Here is a 23,126-nt window from a genome sequence, read left to right as displayed (position 1 = left end):
TGAAAACACAAATTGAAATTGTCCACTTTTATTATTATATAATACTATATAAACAAACCTGGTTTCGTGGCTTCACCAGTCACATAATCAGCTAAAGATGTAACTGGTGAAGCCACGAAACAAGGTTCTAGTTATATAGTATTATAGCTTAACCTAAAATTTAAATTGGACTGTAGTAAACATTTGAGAAGGGACAGTTTTGGGCATAAGCCTGTTTTGCCTTCTCACATAAGTATAATAATTGTACATTACTGAATAAATAATAATAATAAAAGTGGTTGACAATTTCAATTTGTGTTTTCACTCCATTAGAGTCGATCAATTCCCACTATCGAACAGATTACTATTCGATCAAAAGCGGCCCATCAATCACTATTATCGCAAACATTAGTATCCTTTCACTACAGTCTCGATCAATTCCCACTATCGACCACATTACTATTCAGTCACAGGCCTAATAATTTGTTGTTATCGCAAACATTATTATCCTCTTCACTACAGTCGATCAATTCCAATAATCAAAAATGTACCATTGAATCTTAGACCAGTTATGGAATAGACACGCCCCATTGTATATTCATACTGAAAGTAGATGAAGCCAACATCTACTGCCATATCGCCCCATCGTGACGTCAGCATCGTATAGAAAACTACAGGCGAACATAATGTAAACAAACTCTACAGAAACGTTTTCTATCCGATGCTGACGTCACGATGGGGCGATATGGCAGTAGATGTTGGCTTCATCGACTTTCAGTATGGGGCGTGTCTATTCTATAACTGGTCTAAGATTGAATCTCTACACTACAGTCGATCAATTTACCCACTATAGAACACATCACTATCCGGTCAAAAGCGGCCCAATCAATCAGTATTATAGCAAACATAACTATCCTCTCAACTACAGTCGATCAATTCCAATAATTTTAAATGTTACAATTGATTCTCTCCACTACAGTCGACAAATTCCAATAATCGAAAATGTTACAATTGATTCTCTCCACTACAGTCGATCAATTTACCCACTATCGAACACTTTACTATTCGGTCAAAAGCGGTCCAATCAATCACTATTATCGAAGACATTGTCATCATCTTCACTATCCTTGCTATGCTCATGCAGTAGCACATACTCCCTAGAACTAAACCCAAACTTGATGACGTCACGCTCCAACAGTTCCACATACTTTTTCGCTTCGATTTTTTTGTTGTTGACAAAAGTGCCGTTGGCCGATTCGAGATCGATGATGTAGGGACATATCCGCTTACCGGCACGACCGTCCTCCCGGTTATAGGTGACTAGCCGATACTGTAACGCGGCGTGCTGCTTCGAACAGGACGGGTGATCGACGGGGATATCGGCCACCTTACGGTCTCGACCAATCAGGAACGCGCTCTGTCGATGGATGTGTAGCGTCTTGAGACACTCGTCACCCTTGAACGGATACAGACGCCAGCGTCGTTTCGGTTTGCGCGCCTCGGGCGGTTCGCTGTACTTGATTACAACGCCGTTGAAGGTGTTTGTGTCCTCGGTCAGTTTGCCCGACAAACCAAAGTCGGGTTTCGCTTTGTCCACTAGGGGTTTCTTGTTGTGTGAGGATCCGTCCAGTCGGTCCGACTTCTTGCCCCACTCGTGTTCCTTGTCATCACCTCCCCCACCCCATCGCTCCTTCTTCACACGCCGATTCTTCCACGTGTCGTCTCTTTCCGTGGACCTCCTGCAAAACAAAAACAACACATTATTATTAATACACTATAGTGAGGTCCACGTTGTAATGGCAGTGAAGAAAGATAGGAGGAGAACGCTGCCGATCCTCTGTCTTGTCAATGCGTTTCTATAGACGGTAGCTGATACAGGTTTATTGATGTAATACACTACAGCTGTGTTTACACCAAAGTTATTAACAATATGTGTATTTCTCCATCCTTATAGATTCTATTAAATTGAACATAACTTATCATACACATGATGAACATATGTGTTTGTCAAGTACCGTTCAATCTAATAGAATCTATAAGGACGGAAAAATAAATTTTGGTTAATAGTTTTGGTGTAAACGTAGCTTTAGTTTTTGTTTTAAACAACAAAATAGTATGTTAATACTTTTTGTGTAGTTGAGAAGTTGTTATTGTGGTAATTATTCATATTTAATAAAAAGAATGAATAAATCTGTGGTTTTTGACAATTTCTTAATCTTTTTATTTAGTATGTTAATACATCGCAGTTCGGAATCGATCAAGAAACAGTCACCCAGTTTTACACATTCTAAAAAAACGTAATGAACTATGAAATATACATTGTAATGTAATAATAAAACAAACTACAGTCTATATAATAAGGGAAGGTAGGCTGTGTAAGTATATATATATATACATATATGTTTCTGACATCAATATGAGGTGAAGATATCTAGCTTGAATTCCCCCAATCCCCCCGCCACACATTCCTGAAATATTGAATTTAGAATAATTAAAAACCGGTTTCATCATATCTTCAGTTGTTATTAAGATATTCCAAAAAATGTGCACAATTCAGTAGGATTATAATAATAATTATTGTAATATCTCAATAAACAATGGCTAGATCTTAAGACCAAGGCCCGATTGCACAAAAGCCGGTCAAATTTTAACCGTGATTAATTTTACGAGAACCAATGAGAGAAGACCTTTTTGATAAGACGGCTTCTCTGATTGGTTCTCGTGGGACTAATCACGATTAAAATTCAACCGGCTTTTGTGCAACCGGCACCAAGAGGTTCACGTTTACCTCTTAATTTGAATATGATTCTAGATTCAATTCTCCAAGAGTACACTTTGAAACACTTTCTCTAGTAAATTTAATACTTGCCTACTGTTTTTGTATCTATCACCTCCAGCCTCTTCATCCGAGTAGCGGCTCTTTACATTTGTTGACCTGTAACAAATACATTAAAAAAATTATTAATAGATGATAGACTTCACAACATTGGAGTATGAACGAATTATTGGATTATCAATAATTGGAAAACATACACAATTGAAACTAAATATACTGCATTAAATACGTCGAGATACTGAAGTTCTTTGTCACAAGATTACAATGGGTAGATTGAATAAAAAGTAGAATCTATAATGAGGTCCACGTTATAATGGCAGTGAAGAAAGATAGGAGTAAAACGTTGCCAAGTCTCTCCATTTTGCCACTGACTGTACACAGCTGTTACTCAATTCATCCATTAAATTTAATCTAATAATAATTATCATTTCCTTGATAAAATAATCAATGAAATGTCAAATTGATCAAGATAATATATTTTTTCATAATTTGATTCAAAAATTTGCTTTCATGACTGAGATCAGATTTCATTTTTATACAAACCTGAAATGGCGGCTTATTTAAAAAGCTGTGATACAACAATCTGAATTTCAAAACAACAGAAATTGGGAGCTCATCCTTGCTCACAGACCTTAGGTCCATGCAAGGATTAATTCCTTTAAGTACGGCCTGTCAGCTTGCACTATTAGAAGAATAATAAACATTAATGGTAGAATAGAAAGTTTTTATGTTATTATGCTTTATTATTATTATGCTTTGTAAGTAACATTATTGTATTGTAAACATTTTTCTGATGGTGTGGGTGACAGAATTTATTTATATTTGTTGTATTGTTTTTTGGATGAGGAATAAAAGAATTTGATTTTGATTTTGATTTGAGCTATTTGGTGGGTATTCTATTCCAATTTGCTTTCAAAATAAAAGAAAAATAGAAATCCTATTCAATAATAAGTAGTTTCAATGGATTAATTCTGAAATAACTTTTCAATATTATTTATACCGGTAGGAGTAGGTCTAACCTATTCGGGTAGGCTAACTTAAGCATGGATGAAGTCTAGGATGGTTAGTTATCAACTTTTAAAATGTCATTTCAGGAATTTAAATTTGTGTTTCTCATAAGGTAATGTTTAAAAATTATTTCATTGTTTCAAAAATACATTTTAAATCAATTATACGACTTGTGTACTCAAGTATTTTGATAGAATGAAGAAAAAGAATGGCGGCTGAGAATATGGTTTGTTCAGTTTTGTACAGTCACTGTCAAAAGTAAATATAAAATATTCTGGCAAATAGACAACATTGCAAAGCTCGAGAGAGATAGTGCTATCTGTTTTGTTGTATGATAGAAAAGGACAGCAACGTATTGTCAATCGTAATGTGGACCTCACTATAGTGAGGTCCACGTTATAATGACAGTATTTGATCAACATTGTCTATCATTCGACAAAACAGATAGCGCTATTCTTTTAAAGCTCTGCATCGTTGCCAAATCAGTTTTTAACAATGTGAGAGTATAATAAATTAAGGCAGACAATCGGCAACGTATTTATCCAGTCCAGAACGGCACAGTATGAGAAACTACCAGCGGCATATAGCTTCTCGAAAAAATCTGGTGTGGCGCACTCACACAACTTTCCTTGCAGTTATGAAAATTGATCACCTGACGCTAGTGTTCCCGCGCATCTCAAGTCTACTATTCAAAGAGCTAAGCCAGCTGGTGACAGGACAATAACGCTGCAGACACACGAAGTCTGCTATCTCTTCATAGTGAATGATTTAATAGAATCAACAGTTGCCAACAGTTTGCAATTTAATAATCTTATTTTATCGAACTTCGAGCTCATTTTCAATTTAAGGTGAAAATGTTACTGAACATTAATTGTAGAGATTTTTATGCTCAATCTTTTCCACTTGAATTTTTTTGTTTAAATTGTATCTGAAGCCTGATAATTGATAATTGAAAATCTAAAATCAAACTTTGCATAGATGGGGTGGAGCTCTTGGAATTTTTACAGATATGGGACTTGTGGCAGTTGATAGGTCTTATCAATGACTTTTTAGGTATAAATTTGATCAAAATCGTTGTAGCCGTTTTCGAGAAAATCGCGTAAAACCCTGTTTTTGACAACATTTTCGCCATTTTAGCCGCCATCTTGAACTGCATTAGATCGAAATTGTTCGTGTCGGATCCTTATATTGTGAGGACCTCAAGTTCCAAATTTCTAGTAATTTCATTAATTGGGAGATGAGATATCGTGTACACAGACGCACATACACTCACACACACACACACACACACACACACATACAGACCAATACCCAGAAACCACTTTTTTGGACTCGGGGACCTTGAAACGTATAGAAATTTGGAAATTTGGGTACCTTAATTTTATTTGGAAAGCAATACTTTCCTTACCTATAGTAATAGGGCAAGGAAAGTAAAAAATTACTAGGACTATCGGCTTGAATTAACAATGCAGGCTCGTAGTGAGGGGGAGGTCAAACTCTTGGGTTTTGTGAAGGACCCCACTCTATCGTGGGAACGACATATTGGTATGCTGTGCAACCGACTGGCCAGGGTGACGTTTGCGGAAACTGAAGCGACATGTGCCTGCCAACTACTTGATTTCAGTGGGCTGTTCCAAAGCCATATAAGCTATGGAATAGTACTATGGGGCCATGCGGGTAGCTGAAAATAATTCTCCTTCTACAGAAGAAAGTTCTTCGTTTATCACGTGATTGCATTACCTGGAGCACTGCCGGCCAATTTTCAAACGTCTGAGAATACTGACAGTCTACAGTCAGTACATGTTTAGCTCCCTACGGCTCTTAAGGAGTGGGTGGGCCGTCCACTAGAACCGTTTTCGTCCGAAGTAGCACCCGCTGAAAACTACCGAGCTCGTCCGAACGATCCCCCAACAAAGAAAGGAATAGATGCTCGTCCATTGCAACAGGTTCAATTTTTCGATCCGAATTGAATGGGATTTTCCAGCTCTATCCGGCCAAACTAACTAGTCGAGTTGTGACAACAAATTGTTCCTAATCTAAAATTGTTTCACAGTCTTGTTTGTTTTTGTTTTTTGAAGTTGTTCTGTTTTATAAAGTTGTAGGCCTAACTATGGACAATGAAATTTGATAAGTTTGGTTCAAGAGCATGTTCCATTGTGAATTGCTGAACAAATAGGATCTGGAGGTAAGATAATTGTAATGAATAACTAATTTAGTGGATATTTGTTTATTCAATTTTCAAAATCTCAATATTGTTTATGAAAAATTTTGTTGGCTATGATAGTAGTTAATTCAATAATTGGCAATCAGCCAACTACTGACCTAGACTGACTTGAACGGTTCCAATGGACGACCACATTCGGCCAAATTAACGGCCAGCAGATTCGTCCGATCCAACGGCCGAACGGATCGGTTGAATACGGTTCCAGTGGACGGTTACCCGTGAGGTTCATGCCTTCCGGTAACATTAACCTGCCCTACTCCAGAGTCCAAAAGTACATGAATTCTACCCCAGACTCTGAAATTTTTCAACAGATTGCCAATTTGTGTTCGTGAGCTGGAGTATAGGAAGTTTTGTAGGCTGGTACGTGAGAAACGTATCAACTATCCTCTGTAGGTTATTTTTATTGAGAATTCCGACACTGCCTATCTGGAAACCCCAGTCATTGGCAACGACCTCAAGTATTCAAGTAAGTATTCAAGTGTACTTACTGAGAGATGTTGAAACCAGTGGACTTGTACGGTTTGAGACTGTTCCATAATTTAGAATTGCCGTCCATCTACAAAGCCACACATGAAACGAACTACCTGCAGCCATCTCAAGTCGTTTGTGTTTTGTTTTGAACTTTGACGAAGTCTTTCTGGCGACTGCCGGTCATGGACTGAATATACTGAATGAAATTAGGAACATGAACGCACATAATGGGATTTCTTCTTATGCTATCTTTTCTCTATGGTCGCACTTTAAAGAAAATCTAAATGGAAACTTCTACTAGAGATTATACATACATACATGAATGAATTTAATTGCCAAAAACAAAAAAATCTGGTGTGGTACACTCACACAACTTTCCTTGCTCATATTTGAAACTACGATCAGACTTCTGTATATGTGTATTATATAATTATTGTTTTCAGAGTACTTTTTCCTTTGTGTAAATATTGTGAAACTCGATAATTTTTTTAGTACTCATTTTTTTGAAGTCGTCAAAACAGCTGTTCTACAGATGAAATATCTCGACTATGTGTTCTTTTTATGAACTGCGCTACCTACCTACCTCATGCATGAGAAGGAGGTTACTAAGTTTATTTCTCAAGGATGGGGTGGACCCCCAATTAGTTTCCCAGAAAGGAGACTCATGCCAGTTGATAGAGCTGATAAAAATCTATACAGGGGATGAATTTGAAAAAAATCGGTCAAGTCATTTTTGAGAAAATCGTGAAAAACATGATTTTTTACTAATTATCCGCCATTTCTCTCAAGAATATTACGGAGCTCCTGCAATTTTCCCAGAAATGAGACTCGTGTCAGTTGATAGGGCTTATGAATAGCTATCCATGGTATAAATTTGAAAAAATCGTTAGAGCCGTTTTCGAGAAAACCAAGAATAACATGGCTTTTTAGTCATTATCCGCCATTTTTCTCAAGAATATTACGGAGCTGCTGAAATTTTCCCAGAAATGAGACTCATTTCAGTTGAATAGCTATCCAAGTTATAAATTTGAAGAAAATCGTTAGAGCCGTTTTCGAGAAAACCGTGAAAAACATGTTTTTTTAGTAATTATCCGCCATTTTTTCCGCCATATTGAATTCAATTTTATTGAATTTCTTATTGTCAGATCCTCTTGACATAAGGACCTTGAGTTTAAAATTTCAAGTCAATCGGTTAATTAGGAATGGAGTTATCGTGTTCACAGACATACACACAGACCAACACCCAAAAATCATGTTTTTGGGCTCAGGGGACCTTGAACCGTATAGAAAACTTGAAATTAGGGTACCTTAATTTTTTTTGGAAAGCAATACTTTCCTTACCTATTGTAATAGGGCAAGGGAAAGTAAAAATCTAAACGGAAACTTTTACTAGAGATTGAAAGCTAACTCACCTAGATTTAGTTTTTCTCCTATCACCGTCCTCATCACTGACAGGTTCCTCCTTCACCTTAACTTTGTCCATGAGGTCATCGTACTTAGTTCTGAGCGGCTTTTTCTTGCTTCCCCCGCGACCTCCCCTATCTGAGCTACTACTACTGCTGCTGCTACTCCTGCTTCTGCTATACGATCGCCGGTAGCGATCTCTGGACCGATCGCGTGTGTCATACCTATATCTACTGCTCTTAGTGTATTTTCTAGAATACCGTCTGTCGCCATCATCGCTACAGCTACTGTCACGTGATACACTGCGGTCCCGATTGTAGCGTTTTTTCGACAACAATTTACCTGTCATTACGACGGAGGGTATGTGATATGACGGAGTATACCTGTAACAGGAAAGACAAAATCTATGAAACACAAATAGACTGTAAATCAAGTAAAAATAACACTGTTATTAAACTAAGAATGACTATTAAAACGACAAATAAAATTTATGAAACATAAATAGTGTAATGATATTGATCATAGCATAGAGAACAATAGCATAAGTAGATATCCCATGGTATAGGGCGTTTATGTCGCAACTTTTACTGTTATCTAAAGCTGATATTCCACGTAGTTCTTTCCCGTGAAGCTTTATGACGCTGGTAGTCTCTCATATTGTATCGTTCATACACTCTTACCCGGTCAAAACAGTAGAAATCGACAATAATCGACAGTAATAGGCTTGAGATAACAGTAAAAGTTGCGACATAAACGCCCCATACCATGGGTTATCTACTTACGCTATTGTTTCTCTATGATCATAGTTACTAAGCAAATCAATTGCATTGTTCATTTTACTGTGTCATTATTGTTTGATAAAGCCTTGTTAATCTCAAAAATTATTCTTTTTCGTTCTAATTTAGTTAAAATGGGAATTTAGTAGAAATAACACTATTAAACTTACAATTATTATTAAAGCAACAAATAAAATTAATAATAGAGTTTTGTTCATGATTTATAAAAGATGGGACAGGCAATCGATGAAGAGTTTAACCCCTACCGTTTCTAACTAAATAAAGAATTATATTTTATCAGAGCTTGGATATCAAAAAAATAAATTAATTAAGAATACATTATGTTACATACTCTACTGATATAACCAAGTTAAACTTTATCAAGGGCATGAATTGATGTAATCTAACATTGTTTAAGGAAGTAGGCTAAAAGTCAACATAACCTCTTTGTTACGTACAACCAACGTTTCAAGGTAATTCATGAATGTATATAATATTTACTTCTTAATTGAGCTTCAACAGAGGCAGAAGCATGTGAAATTGTTTATATTATTAACTAATATTATAAACAGAAGAACAGATCATTATTGTAAGTAAATGATCAATACATTCTACTTTGGTGATATCCTATACTCAAATAAAACATGGAAAGGAAAAACAATAACAGTTCTGTACAAATAACAATATTCTCTCAGTTTTTAGGACTTTATCAATTAATTTATCTCAAAAAGTATAATTTCGTAAACGTGTTTACTACATTTTCAATAACATGACATCACAAAGTGATTGAAAATAACATGATGTTTTTACCTTGTTATGTTAATTTTTGTATCAGCACTTCATAATGACTGAATTGGATAGCGCATGAATAATTTAAACTTGTAAATAAGGATAATTAACAGCAAAGAGGAATAGAAAATAAATTATTTCCTATTTTTCTTGGTATGATCTTCGTCTCGATCTTGATGTTGACACTTTTGTTCTCAGCTGCCCACTAAACAAGATGGCCGTTTTAGCCAATGCCTTCTGAAGGTGAATTAATTTTTGAAAGTTTTTGATGTCTTCAACTTGATTCACTAATATCATTTCCATAAATCTAAAAGTTCATTTAGCACACTGTTATTTATTTTCTACGAATCATTGGGAGAATTTTATTATTACAATAACAATTTACAATCGATAGAGATATCGAACATCAAAACTCTGTTGACATTTATGTGACATCATAAACATGAGAGACAAACGATGGAATACATACATAACCTCACTTTTTTATCTTGTATTCTTGGTTTGAAGTACTTTTCTAAGTTTTGAAAAATTTTATTTACTAATATTCCGTGCGATTTGCAGGTAATTTACATTTTATTACTATCACTCAAACGACACTCACATGCGGTTTTGGGACCGATTTTTGGAGGATTAAACGCTTAAATAGGTGTTTAACACTCCAGTACATGCGTGGGGTACTCTAGTACTCCAGAGTCCAGATGCTTTTTTGTGTGTCCTTTTCGTTTGCTTTACTGCATAGTCATGAAATTCCCAGTAACTTTTCTTCAACTATTTTTGGGTGTGCTCACTTCGCGACAATTTTCTATCACTTTAGCAAGTCATGTTATAGACGTTCAAAGTTGCGCGACTTACGTACGAGTCTGACTATTGTAGAGCAATAGACTATTCTCATGCCAAGAACATATCTCAACTCGCCTCCTCAGTTATAATATTATTATTGTAATACTACTCAACATTTCTGACCAAGTACAACTATCTACAAAATTATCTCTTTAGGTTTAAAGCTTTCTGCTTTGTCAAATGATAATAATAATAATAAACTTTCTGTCCATAAAGTGACCATGCAGGGCATGCTCACAAGAGACAAGTCAGGAGAAAACATAGAAGGCAAAAAACCAGCAGCGGACATCACAGCGCCAAAAAAGTCAAAAATATCTACTCACCAGTGCACTGTCACATTCAAAGAATTCGTTAAGTGAGTAGAAAGGATTCTCCTGCAGGAAGTGCTTTAACCTTCGCTTTAGGGCAGCCACAGGTAGACTCCTCACTGAAATGGGCAGCTTATTTATAATCTTTCCCGGCAGGTAGACCACACTGGATTGCGTCCTCCCCAACCTGCAGTATGGGAGATCCAGCCTTAATCTGTTACGAGTGCCGTACTCATGGGAGTCTCCCCTGACAGGCTGGACCTCCAGGTCACCAAATGCATTCACAGCAGATCTGAAAATATACAGGCCATAATCAGTTAGAAGACCCTCTTGTATAAACAGTGGGCGGCAATGGGCAAGGTGTTCAGCATTGCATAAGATTCTAAGTGCCCTCTTCTGCAAAAGCAGGACCCTCCTCACATGGGTGGAACTGCCCCAAAGTGTGATACCATAAGCCATCACACTGGAAGAAAGCAAAATAGCACATGCGTAGATAGGCCGCGGGAACGCACCTCTTTAGACCCTTCAGTAGGAACAGGATCCTGCTCAGCCTGCAACAGACACCTTGAATATGCTCCTCCCAGGAAAGTCTCCTATCCAACATAAAACCCAGGAGCTTTACTGGAGGACAATCATGCTGCTTACCATTCTTGAGGCTGAAAACAATTGTCTGTGTCTTTTCTGCAGTAACTTCTTCATAGAGACGGATAGCAACACCAATGTTAATCAAATACTGTCATTATAACGTGGACCTCACCCATAACTGAGACACTGCGGTAACCGTTGATTTTCTCTGCTTCTATCCAAGCTGAACGATAGTAAATTGTGTGATCCGTGGTCGAGGGGATAGAGAGCTCGTGGATAGCAGCATAAAGATACAGGGCTCAAACCCACTGTTCACCAAAGAAAAGTGCCGGTCACATGTTATCGTATGGGCACGTATTTCTGTCGGCCCTGGTTGAAGTATGACAGTCGTAAGGTCAATTTACGGCTTTAATTAGTGTACGAAATCCATGCAGTGTAAAGACTGGTCATGGATTGAATGAAAATCGAATATATTCAGGTGAGGTGGGACTTTTCACCAACAAAAGCCATACAAATTTACTGTTTTATAGTGAATAATTCCCAGTGGCTCGAACCAATAATATTGTACTCGTATATCTTCATCCTCCCACATTACCCAAGCACAAGTCAGGAGGCTACGTAGGCATCATCTTCAAAAGGTTGTAGATAGATAGGTAGACTGCCCTTATTTTAACCTGGAAGGCGAGAATGAACAGTTAATATTACATCAATAAACTTGTATCAGCTACCGTCTATGGAAGGTACATGACAGAGGATCGGCAACATTGTTCTCCTATCTCTCTCCGCTGGCATTATAACGTGTACCTCACTATAGAGGTGATGGTCCGAGGCTACCCTAACACAACGGGGCAGAGATAAAGAAAAAGAAGAAATTCCATTTTTGTATTGTTAAAATTATGAAAAAATAAGTTAATGTCATTAGTGGATAATTTCTAAAATGTAGAAACACTTCCTTATAAACCCTGTATCCTGATTCCAGGTTCTGCATCAATCTTAATTTTGAAAATTCATTATGCAATTATTGAAAATATAATTTCTTTATTTATAAAATATAATTGACTATTTTAAACAAGAATGAACAGTTAATATTACATCAATAAACCTGTATCAGCTACCGTCTATAGAAGGCATTGACATGACAGATGATCGGCAACGTTGTACTCCTATCTTTCTTCACTGTTATTATAACGTGGACCTCCCTCACTATAGAGGTGTGATTCATTATCAAAATTTTCTAATATAGGCTACCTAGTGAAATGAAATTACCTCCAAGGTCTCTAATAGAAATTATATCTCAATTTTGAACAATGTTCTTCTCGTATCTTTCTCCACTGCTATTATAACGTGGACCTCACTATACACCCTCGACTACCTTACTTCAACATCTACACCATTTTTGTATTGTTGAAATTATAAAAAATAAGTTACTGTCATTAATTCATTAATGGATGATTTTTAAAAAGTGGAAAACACTTTCTTATAGTCCCTGTATCCTGATTCCAGGTCCGGCTATAATGGCGTCAAATGTGATCATTCCCCTGGGACTGGACAAAGAAAATCTGGACCAAAAACTGGTGTTTGTAATCGAGCGTCACGGATCGCACGCCTGTTTCATGCTGTCCAGTCTCATCTCTCTTGGCCTCCAATCCGAAGCCGCCATCTTGTTACTTTCACTCCATCACCGCGAAAAACATACGAAAAGATCTGCTCGCGCCTCGGCATCAATTTGACACTAGAAAAACAACGAGGGAGGTTCGTGGGATGCTATCCCGACATGCACAACGCCGACGGTGAGACTATGGAGACCGTTTTGAAGAGAACGTTTCTGAAACTGAAAAACGATCTAGAAACGTTGAAAAAGTTGAAGAACCGTGTGTTTTTGATCGTGGATGATATCAGTGACCTGTTACTTGTAGGGTGTGAGTTGAGGGATGTGACGATTTTTGCTCAAAGCTGTAGGAGTTTGATGGGGGAGGGGGTGACTCTTGTATTGGGTTCTCACATGAGTAAAGAGGACAAGCAGCAGCATATTTTGTTTGAGATGTTTCGACGTCTGTCGGACATTGCTCTAGAGATACACGCGTTTGAATCCATGCGCACATTTAATGGTGCGCTGAGAATTATGCGCAAGAAAATGCAGGCGGGTGTTGTGAAAATTTCGTCGGATTTCCATCATTTTAAGATCACGGATAATCGGATTGTCTTGTTTTCACCGGGATTTACTTTTTAACTTGTCTGTAAAAGGGTTGTGAATATAACTATTTTGTAAAATTTAATGTCTTGAATGTTTGTAAGGTGTGTGATTGAGTGTTGTAAATAAAATAAGATTTTTTCATTTTCTGAATTTTATTTGTTTTTACACTATAGTTAGGTCCACGTTATAATGGCAGTGGAGAAAGATAGGAGAAAAACGTTGCAAGTCCTCTGTTTTGTCAATGCCTTCTATAGACGGTAGCTGAAAAAAGCGAAAAAAGACAACTTGAAGAAAGATTATAGTTGCAGAAAATTATTCCAAGTATAAATTTGGCCGTTTAAAACTTCTTTCTATATTCAAGACACATTTCAATAACTGTTGAAAAAGCCACATAGCCTAATCTTCCTTGAAATTCCAATGAAAATGGTGAAGAAACATGCTTGATTGAGAATTGCAAATATAGGTAATATAATATTAATTATAATAATTATTATTAATATTAATTATCATTATTATAGTATAATATTAATCACTAGCCGTCAGGCTCGCTTCGCTCGCCATATCCGTCTAGCCAGGGGGCTCCGCCCCCTGGACCCCCGACTGGATCGTCCAAGAATGAGATCAGCAGGCTCGCTTCGCTCGCCTGCATTTTTCATTTGAGCATTTTTATCATATCTTAGGACGATCCAGTCGGGGGTCCAGACTTAGCGTCTGGCTAAACGGATATGGCGAGCGAAGCGAGCCTGACAGCTAGTAATATAATATTCCCAAGAATAGCTTTGAGTGAAGTAGCAGTGCCCAATCAATTTTTCCGCGATAAATGCATTTCAATCCTCAACTTGGTGCCAACCTAACAAAGTCAACTCAACTTAATGATAACCTGACAAAATTATTAATTTAGTTACCAGTTAACAACTGTTTCGAAGAGGTACTCTCTCTAGATTATAGTTCTATATTAAAATATGGTATGGACATTTTTCAATTATAATATTAAGAGAATAAGAAGAATATACATGCTAAAAGACGAACTTTAAGCCCTTAAAAACCACCCTTGGAGTTAAAATATTGCCAAAAGATTTCTTAGTGCGCCTCTAAAGGGCCAACTGAATATACCTACCAAATTTTTGAACGTTTTTGGTCCGGTAGATTTTTAGTTCTGCGAGTGAGTGAGTGTCATTTCGCTTTTATATATATATATAGATTCCAGCAGTTGGTAGACTGCAATTTCTAATAAAAATCGTTCATCTTTAACTGAATTTTTTTTAAAAAGTCTTATTCAACAATATTTTTTCTAGATACCGTACTGTCATGAGACCTATACAGACATTGCCCTTACCTGGTAATGTTATATCAAAACTCTTGACTGGTGGCTTTCTCTTCTGTGAAGATGTTTTCGAGGAAGATGGTAAAAGTAAGTTGAAACATTCTCTTAAAAAAAAAACAAATTGATACCGTATTATTTTCAACCATGGAAAATGTAGAGGACACAATCAATTAACAGTTTATTTTTTCTTCATATAATGCATACATGAATATCTATAATTATATAAATACAATTAACAAAACAAGTTAAAAGTAAAACAGTATTATTATTTATTCATTTATTTATTCATTCATTTACAATGCGATTGACACTGATGCAATAACATTATAGAAGATAAAATAATAAGGTAGTCCTTGTGCTACTTTTCTTCCAAATTTATAGGTGACAAAGTCCAAGATAAGGTTAGAATTTAAATACGGAAAGTCCCTGAAAAGGTTAAAAGCCTGAGTGCATGGGCCGAGTGTTACTGGTTACTGAAACAAAATTATTTCTAAAATAAATGAAATGGTATACCATTGTATAGTGTTAAAACAAAGTGAAGTGGCAAGGAAGAGGATGCCGTAGAAGGTAGTTGAGAGGGATGAAAAGTGATACATTTTATATTCAAATGTGTTAAAACATTTTGGAACGGCGAAGGTAGGGTAGAAGGTAGAAGGAAGCGGAGACATTCAGATACATGCATTACTTTCAAACACCCTCAGCTACCTTCTCCGCTAGACTCTACCTTCGCCTCTCCACTATGTTTCATTTTATATTCAAATGTGTTGAAACAAATTGAAGTGGCTAAGGTAGGGTAGAGGGTAGAAGGAAGCGAAGACATTCATATACATGCATTACTTTCAAACACTCTCAGCTACCTTCTCCGCTAGACTCTACCTTCGCCTCTCCACTATGTTTCATTTTATATTCAAATGTGTTGAAACATTTTGGAACGGCGAAAGTACGGTAGTATGCAGAATGAAGCGAAGACATTCAGATACATGCATTACTTTCAAACACTCTCAGCTACCTTCTCCGCTAGACTCTACCTTCGCCACCCCACTAAGTTATGACACATTTAAACATTCCTTACTTTTCATTAGCATTATCAGCTATACCCTCTACCTTGTAGCTCCACTATGTTTTGATCATTAGTAATGGGTAAGAGGTGGGCTGCAATTTCAAAACTTTTCACAAGACTGAATCATCATTTCCTGAGTTAGAACACTAGAGTTAGTGTTGATAATTGATGAAATTTTATCAAAAAACTCCAATGTAGTAATGTGAAAGAACCAAAAGTTATGAAATTGATTTTGCTTTCACGACGAAACACTTTATAATAACTTTGCTGTAGTTTAGACACTGTTTCAACTTAAATATGAAACACTCATAAAAACTTATAAAACACTCACACTATAGTGAGGTCCACGTTATAATGGCAGCGGAGAAAGATATAGCAAAACAACGTTGCCGATCCTCTGTCTTGTCAATGCCTTCTATAGACAATAGCTGATGCAGGTTTATTGATGTAATATTAACTGTTCATTCTCGTTTTAAACAATCAATTCTATTTTATTAAGCAAAGAATAATATTTTTCAATAGTTTCATAAAGAATTTTCATAATTAAGATGAATTAATTTGTTTATTGATTATTAATTCTACATTGTTAAAAGACGATCTGGCAACAGAGCAAAGTGAGAAAGAAATAGTGCTATCAACTTTGTTGGAGGATAGACAAGGATAGCAATACCTACCATTCCTAATTAAACACTCCAAATATAACGTGGACCTGACTATAGTGTTAATAAATTATTAAATTTCATCTTTTCAATGTAGTAATGTGGAAGAACCAGAAGTTATGAAATTGATGCTGTTTTTCATGATAACCACTTTATAATAACTTTGTCGTAGTCTACTGTTTCCATATAAATATAAAACACTTATAAAAAAACTTACACTATTATAAATACACTTAATGCCGGTTGCACAACAGCTGGTTAAATTTTTAATTCTCATTAATTCCACGAGAGCCGATCAGAGAAGCTGACTTATCAAGAAGACCTCTCTGATTGGTTCTCATGAAATTAATCACGGTTAAAATTTAACCAGCTGTTGTGCAACCGGGCCTTACCTTTTGATGGGAGATGAGGAATGCATAAGAGTGAGGCCCGGTTGCGCAGCAGTCTGTTAAATTTTAATCGTGATTAATTTCACGAGAACCAATTTGAGAAGGCTTTTTTTTTAAAGAAAGCTTCTCTGCTTAGTTCTCGTAGAATCAATAACGATTAAAATTTAACCGACTTTTGTGCAACCGGCACTGAGTGATGAAGCTCCTCTTTAGTAGTGAATGCATTCCTCATGTCTTTAAAAAAAATGGATGTTTCTTTTAAATAGTCTGGATTTCATCTCTGCCAGTCTGCCTAAAAGTATTATCATATTATTTTTCAGTTAGTTTTCATTCACGTTTCTAGTTCAACTATCAATTCCAATGTATTCATTTAAAGCATTCTACTATATTCCATCTATTTATTAAATCTTAAAAATTGGCGACGAGGATCGGATATTCTGGATGAGTGTTGTAAAGCTGCGTACACATATTCGCGCTTCCAACCGGCACCGAGCACGCTCCTCCCTCGTACCGCCCTCGTACCACCATCGAACCACAGTCGCTCCTCCCACGCACTCATCATGAACGTTACGGAAGATGTTAGATCTTCTCGCGTTCCCCGGTCGAACCACTGTTGCTCGCCGGTCGATCATCAATCGCTCTGCTGGAGTGACGTTCGGTTGCGGAGCAGAGCGACAGTCTGTACGCACCTTTAGAGTTGACAGAAACTGGCTGAGTTGAGCTTGATCCATAGTTGAAGATCTTGAATTTGGTAGGGGTCACTTGAAGAGAACTTCCACGGCATTGAAGAACTGTCTTTGAAAAGAGAATAATATCATGTTTAAAATGTCTTTAAGATCAACTTTTACCTCGTTTTCCATAGAAATAAAATTGGAAGCCAGAGAGCGTCTGAACAATTTGCCAGCAGAAGTGGTGAGGAAATTGGAATCAATACAGGAATGCCCAAAAATGATAACAGCGTTGGATTTGTATAATGTAAGTACTATAGCCTGTATAGAATAAGTCGAAACTTGGAAAAAATATCCGTGTTGCCAAATTGTGCCAAATTTCAATCTGTTCATGCACGCCACTATGGCTATAGTGAGGTCCACGTTATAATGGCAGTGTTTGATTAGCAATGGTATTGCTATCCTTGTCTTTCATTCAACAAAGCGAATAGTGCTATCACTTTCTTGCTTTGCTCTGTTGCCAGATCGTCTTTTAACAATGTAGAATTAATTATTAATTAACAAAATATTTCATCTTAGTTATTTACATTCCTTATGAATTTATTAAAAAATATTATGCATTGCTTAATAAAATATAATAGATTATTTTAAACGAGAATGAACAGTTAATATTACATCAATAAACCTGTATCTGCTACCGTCGATAGAAGGCATTGACAAGACAGAGGTTAGGCAACGTTGTTCTCCTATCTGTCTTCACTGCCATTATAACGTGGACCTCACTGTAAGGCTCAACTCACACTTACGCGACTCAGGTCGAGAAGAGACTGGACTCTAGTGGAGAGCATGTGTTTCCAAATTGTGACACTCAGACCAGTCGACTCTAGTCTCCGCGACTGTCACATGTGCCGGGTTCGATTCCCGGGCTGGCAACTAATTTTTGGATAGTAGTTCTCATCGAATTTCCATCTAGCTGTTAACCCTGTTGTCAATGTCTGCAGTTGCAGAAGTTTTCGGGGTGATTTGCAGCATTTATTTAGGATTTTCGTTAAATAATAATTAAATAAATGTTTATTTCCCAAAAAAACCTAAAACTACAACATAAATTACACAAAATATTAGATAAATTACAATAACATACAATAGTTAGTTACAAAAAATTCGTATAATGTGTCCTCTACTTGTTTATTTTTTCCTGTGTGGTAATTGACCTACTCCACTATGGCGTACCATGTTCTAGAGTAGGTTAAAAATTATAATTACTATTTCTTGAAAGTAATTAGTTTGAATTCTTTATACCCTACCCATTATATTATATTCATAATTAGATTGTCGATTTTTAGTTATTAGGGTGATGCTTGGTATGAATTCTTCATCATCAATGGCTTTACTGAAGTGATATTTCTTCACACTATTACATTTGATATGATTAAATTTTCTTCCTGGAGACTCTTGAAAGAGTATAGGAAATTTTCAAGAAGGACTATTTGTCCAAAAAAATTAAAGAATACAAATAAACATTATATACATCACATTCTACATTCAACCCTCCCAAAAGCCTCATTCTCACCCATAAATTCTTGGATACTGTAGTATACCCCGTTTGCTAGATATTTTTTAATAGCTTTTTGAAATATCCTTATTTACATTTTCTCTCAAAGCTGACGGCAGTTTACTTATAAATTTGATAGGCCTACCCATATAAGAAGATTTTTTCTCATACTGAGCTGTCCTGTGGTATTGTGCAGAAAATTCACTCTTATTTCTTGTGTCATAATTATGTATGTCACAGTTTCTTATAAACTCGTTACGGTATCTCTCATTTTTCTTATCTCTATTCTTATAAACTCTTTGGTAGAGAGTAACTGGGAAGGATATTTATAATATTCTTTCCAAAGAATGGACATTCATGTGTCTAAACTCCGCCAATTTATGCAGATGCATTACAATATTATCTTATATAGTTATTCCAAATTGCTTTTTTTCATATCATTATACAGTTTAATAATTATTTTCTTAGTTTATGTTAAATAAATTCATCTAAAACTTTGCTGTATTGTAAGCTATTGTATAAGTGTATATGCCAGTATATATTGTAATCTATATATAAATAAAGTACTCAATCAATCAATCTCTTATTTATACATAATCATAAATACATACTCTATGGTCTCTATAAGACATTCGGGAAATTAGCATTCTGATGGCTGACGTTCAATTTGTGACATTTCAATCCACCTACGGCAATCTCAGCCACTCTCTTATGGTCCCCACTTCTATTTTTGACAATAATTACAATGAGATACCGGTACTTTTATTAAATAATCTTTGTAGACTAATTGCTGTACATAAATCTCAAAATGTACTCTGGTACTAACTGCTTTGCAGATACACGTACAATCTTTCACTTCTATATGCAATCAATACTTTCAACTTGAAAAAACAATATGTTTATTTTTCAGTATTTCGGTTTCCTTTAAAATCATCCTCAGCACTTGTCTGTGAGAATGAATTTCATTTTCGTGAAAATGTGTCAAGATTCATGTTTAAAATTGAGACATCAATTCTATTAGAGACCTTGAAGGTGATTTTATTTCACTACTAGCCTACAGCTACATCAGAAAATTTTGATAATGAATCACACCTCTATAGTGAGGTCCAGGTTATAATGACAGAGAAGAAATATAGGAGAACAACGTTGCCGATCCTCTGTCTTGTCAATACCTTCTATGAACGGTAGCTGATACAGGTTTATTGATGTAACATTAACTGTTCATTCATGTTTAAAATAATCAAGTATATTTTATCAAGCAAGAGATTATATTTCATAATTAATATGAAATATTTTGTTAATTAATTATTAATTCTACATTGTTAAAAGACGATCTGGCAACAGAGCAAAGCGAGTACGAGATAGTGCTAACCGCTTTGTTGAATGATAGACAAGGATAGCAATACCATTGCTAAACAAACACTGCCATTACGTGGACCTCGCCCCCCTGTGGGTGTTGAAAACCAGAATTCACCCACAGTATCCCTGCTTGTCGTAGGAGGCGACTAAAAGGGACCCCAAGGCAACTCCAGAAGTTGCCTTGCCTTCAAACCCACGAGATCTTCCCCATCCGGGCAGTTATGGAGGGGCAAAAAGTAAAACCCAAGAGACCAGAGATGGGTGAAACTCCAGGCACAAATGTAGGTCTAGATGATTTTTCATATTTAAGATGAAATATTTTGTTAATGAATTATTAATTCTACATTGTTAAAAGACGATCTGGCAAAAGAGCAAAGCGAGAAAGAGATAGCGCTAACCGCTTTGTTGAATGATAGACAAGGATAGCAATACCATTGCTAATCAAGCACCGTTATAACGTGGACCTCACAATACATCAGAAAATTTTGATAATGATCACACCTCTAGTATTCTGTTTCAACTAATCTTATACTTTTTTGTACAGGAAGAAATAAAATCAGAGCAGATAGTAACATTCAGTCAGTCGGTGGATAAACTTCTAGATGGAGGAATCACATTGGGCGAAGTGACCGAATTGAGCGGAGCCTCCGGAAGCGGCAAAACACAACTTTGGTATGTAGAACTTCTTCTTTCGTGTCTGGCGGCACACACAGTCAAATACTATTCCAAAATCTATCCGCAGAAACTGCTTTGTCATTTACTAAAATAATATCCTCCATCGTGCAATGTATTTCCATATTTGGACAGGCCATGAGGTGTTCATAGTTTTGAGTCATTCCACATTGGCACATTGCATCCTCACTTGGTACGTAGAATTTCTCCTTTTTTCGTGTCTGGCGGCACACAGAGTCAGATACTATTTCAAAATTTAGCCGCAGAAACTGCTTTGTCATTTATTGGAATAATATCCTCCATCGTGCAATGTATTCCCATATTTGGACAGGTCATGAGGTGTTTATAGTTTTAAGTCATTGCACATTCGCACAATGCATCCTCACTATAACCTCATCGCACAAGCTTCGACCTGCATCTAGTGACACCTGTTATCAAACGATTCAAGGACTTACGGAAGATGGAAACCGGCAGCCCCTTCCTCTTTGAGTTCCATGACGAGTTCAGGAGCTTCCCTACTCCACAAAGGAAGTCGCTGAACTTCTGGTGTTACCATCAGCTCACTAGTTGTTTTAATAAAGCTTTGCCGGGATTTCAATCTCTGTTGTTACTTTCCTTGCCCTTTTACCATAGGTAAGGAAAGTATTGCTTTCCGAAAAAAATTAAGGTACCCCAATTTCTAAATTTCTATATGTTTCAAGGTCCCCTGAGTCCAAAAAAGTGGGGTTTGGGTATTGGTCTGTATGTGTATATATGTGTGTGTGTGTGTGTGTGTATAGGTGCGTACAGACTTTCGCTCTGCCGCAAACGAACGTCACTCCAGCAGAGCGATTGATGATCGACCGGCGAGCAAGAGTGGTTCGACCGGGAACGCGAGAAGATCTAACATCTTCCGTAACGTTCATGATGGGTGCGTGGGCGGAGCGACCACCTAAAATTGAAAATAAGCTCGAAATTCGAGAAAATGTGATTATCCAATTGCAAACTGTTGGCAACCGTTGATTCTATTAAATGATTCTTTATGAAGAGATAGCAGACCTCGTATGTCTCCAGCGTTATTGTCCTGTCACCAGCTGGCTCAGATCTTTGTTTATAAGTAGACTTGAGATGCGCGTGAACACTAGCGTCAGGTGATCAATTCTCATAACGGCAAGGAAAGTTGTGTGAGTGCGCCACACCAGATTTTTGCTGTTTGTGGTTGTGCAATGGGTGACGTGAGTCATTCTTCTGTTTCTTTCTCTCAATTTGAGCAGCCACTTCCTTCCTAATTGTAGAACTGAACAATAGGCTTATGTAGAACTAAGTTAAATATGAAAAAATCAACCATCATCCGAAAGTCTATAGAAGTCTACTTGTCTTTGAGTACAACTAGGAAGATGTCAGACCTGCCAAAAGATCTCGTCACAGTTAGTGGATAGATTCATTTATATTAAAACAAATCTGACTGCTATTCGTTCTTTTTAATAGCAAAAAGAGAGTTAAAAATAAGCAGTTTGTAATGGAAAACAACATTGAAGAATTCTATAGAAGGTAACCAACTATAGGTAGCTCAGTCTGTAGCCTATATAGTTGTGTAGACGACAATTGAGTGGAGTCTGCTGTAGGTTCGCTTCACAGCCCAGGATGAATCTTTTGAAAGAATGTGTCCATAGTAGTCACCAGGAGCTGGTTGCAAAATGGCTTCCTGTTTAATGACTCTTGTCAATTTGTTCACGAGTACAACCTGAAAATAATAGATGAATATATAGTGAAGCCCACGTGCTCTAATGATAGTACTTATTAACATTGGTGCTGCTATCCTTGTCTATCATTCGACAAAGCAGTTAGCGCTATCCTTTTCCAGCTCCGGAACGTTGTCAGACTATGTTTTTTTAACAATGTAGGAATATAATTAATTAACAGAATAATCAATCTCAATTATGGAATTCTATTATTCTATCATTTTAAAATAATATTTTCTTGGGGAATAAAATATAATTGTTATTTTAACAAGGATGAACAGTTGTACCGGTGATCAACTATTCTCTAT

General features: G+C 36.6%; 2 protein-coding genes across 3 annotated transcripts in view; one reads left to right on the top strand and one right to left on the bottom strand.

The window, feature by feature from the left end:
- Positions 1–405: 405 nt before the first annotated feature.
- Positions 406–9,712, bottom strand: LOC120348875 (smad nuclear-interacting protein 1-like). 2 transcript variants are annotated; one of them, XR_005571877.1, is made up of 5 exons: positions 9,509–9,712; positions 7,931–8,305; positions 2,849–2,914; positions 984–1,718; positions 406–932 (listed from the first exon to the last, which is right to left on the bottom strand). XR_005571877.1 is itself a non-coding variant. In XM_039433339.1 (4 exons), exons 2-4 carry the CDS (start codon positions 8,269–8,271, stop codon positions 1,064–1,066), a joined length of 1,062 nt encoding a protein of 353 aa, XP_039289273.1. In that variant the 5' UTR covers positions 8,272–8,305; positions 9,509–9,712; the 3' UTR covers positions 406–1,063. The 2 variants fall into 2 exon arrangements, 1 of the variants encoding a protein (XP_039289273.1); XM_039433339.1 differs by having other exon boundaries at positions 406–1,718.
- A 515-nt stretch (positions 9,713–10,227) lies between these two features.
- LOC120352242 (DNA repair protein RAD51 homolog 1-like) overlaps positions 10,228–23,126 on the top strand; it is a 13,535-nt gene continuing 636 nt past the window's right edge. Inside the window, exons 1-4 of the mRNA XM_039432006.1 lie at positions 10,228–10,682; positions 14,710–14,825; positions 17,709–17,821; positions 20,970–21,097. Coding sequence (XP_039287940.1) covers positions 10,549–10,682; positions 14,710–14,825; positions 17,709–17,821; positions 20,970–21,097 — 491 coding nt within the window. The 5' untranslated portion in view covers positions 10,228–10,548. The remainder of the gene's footprint in view (positions 10,683–14,709; positions 14,826–17,708; positions 17,822–20,969; positions 21,098–23,126) is intronic.

Source organism: Nilaparvata lugens, chromosome 7 (genome assembly GCF_014356525.2).
Source record: "Nilaparvata lugens isolate BPH chromosome 7, ASM1435652v1, whole genome shotgun sequence".
Classification (NCBI taxonomy): domain Eukaryota; kingdom Metazoa; phylum Arthropoda; class Insecta; order Hemiptera; family Delphacidae; genus Nilaparvata; species Nilaparvata lugens.
Note: the sequence above shows the minus strand (reverse complement) of the source record. Positions and strands in the feature narration are given on the sequence as shown.

Coding starts and splice junctions, on each gene's coding strand:
- LOC120348875 (XM_039433339.1), bottom strand. CDS start 8,271: ATGACAGGTAAATTGTTGTCGAAAAAACGCTACAATCGGGACCGCAGT. Junction 2,915..7,930: donor AGGAGAAAAACTAAATCTAG/GTGAGTTAGCTT, acceptor TATTTGTTACAG/GTCAACAAATGTAAAGAGCC. Junction 1,719..2,848: donor GATAGATACAAAAACAGTAG/GCAAGTATTAAA, acceptor TTTGTTTTGCAG/GAGGTCCACGGAAAGAGACG.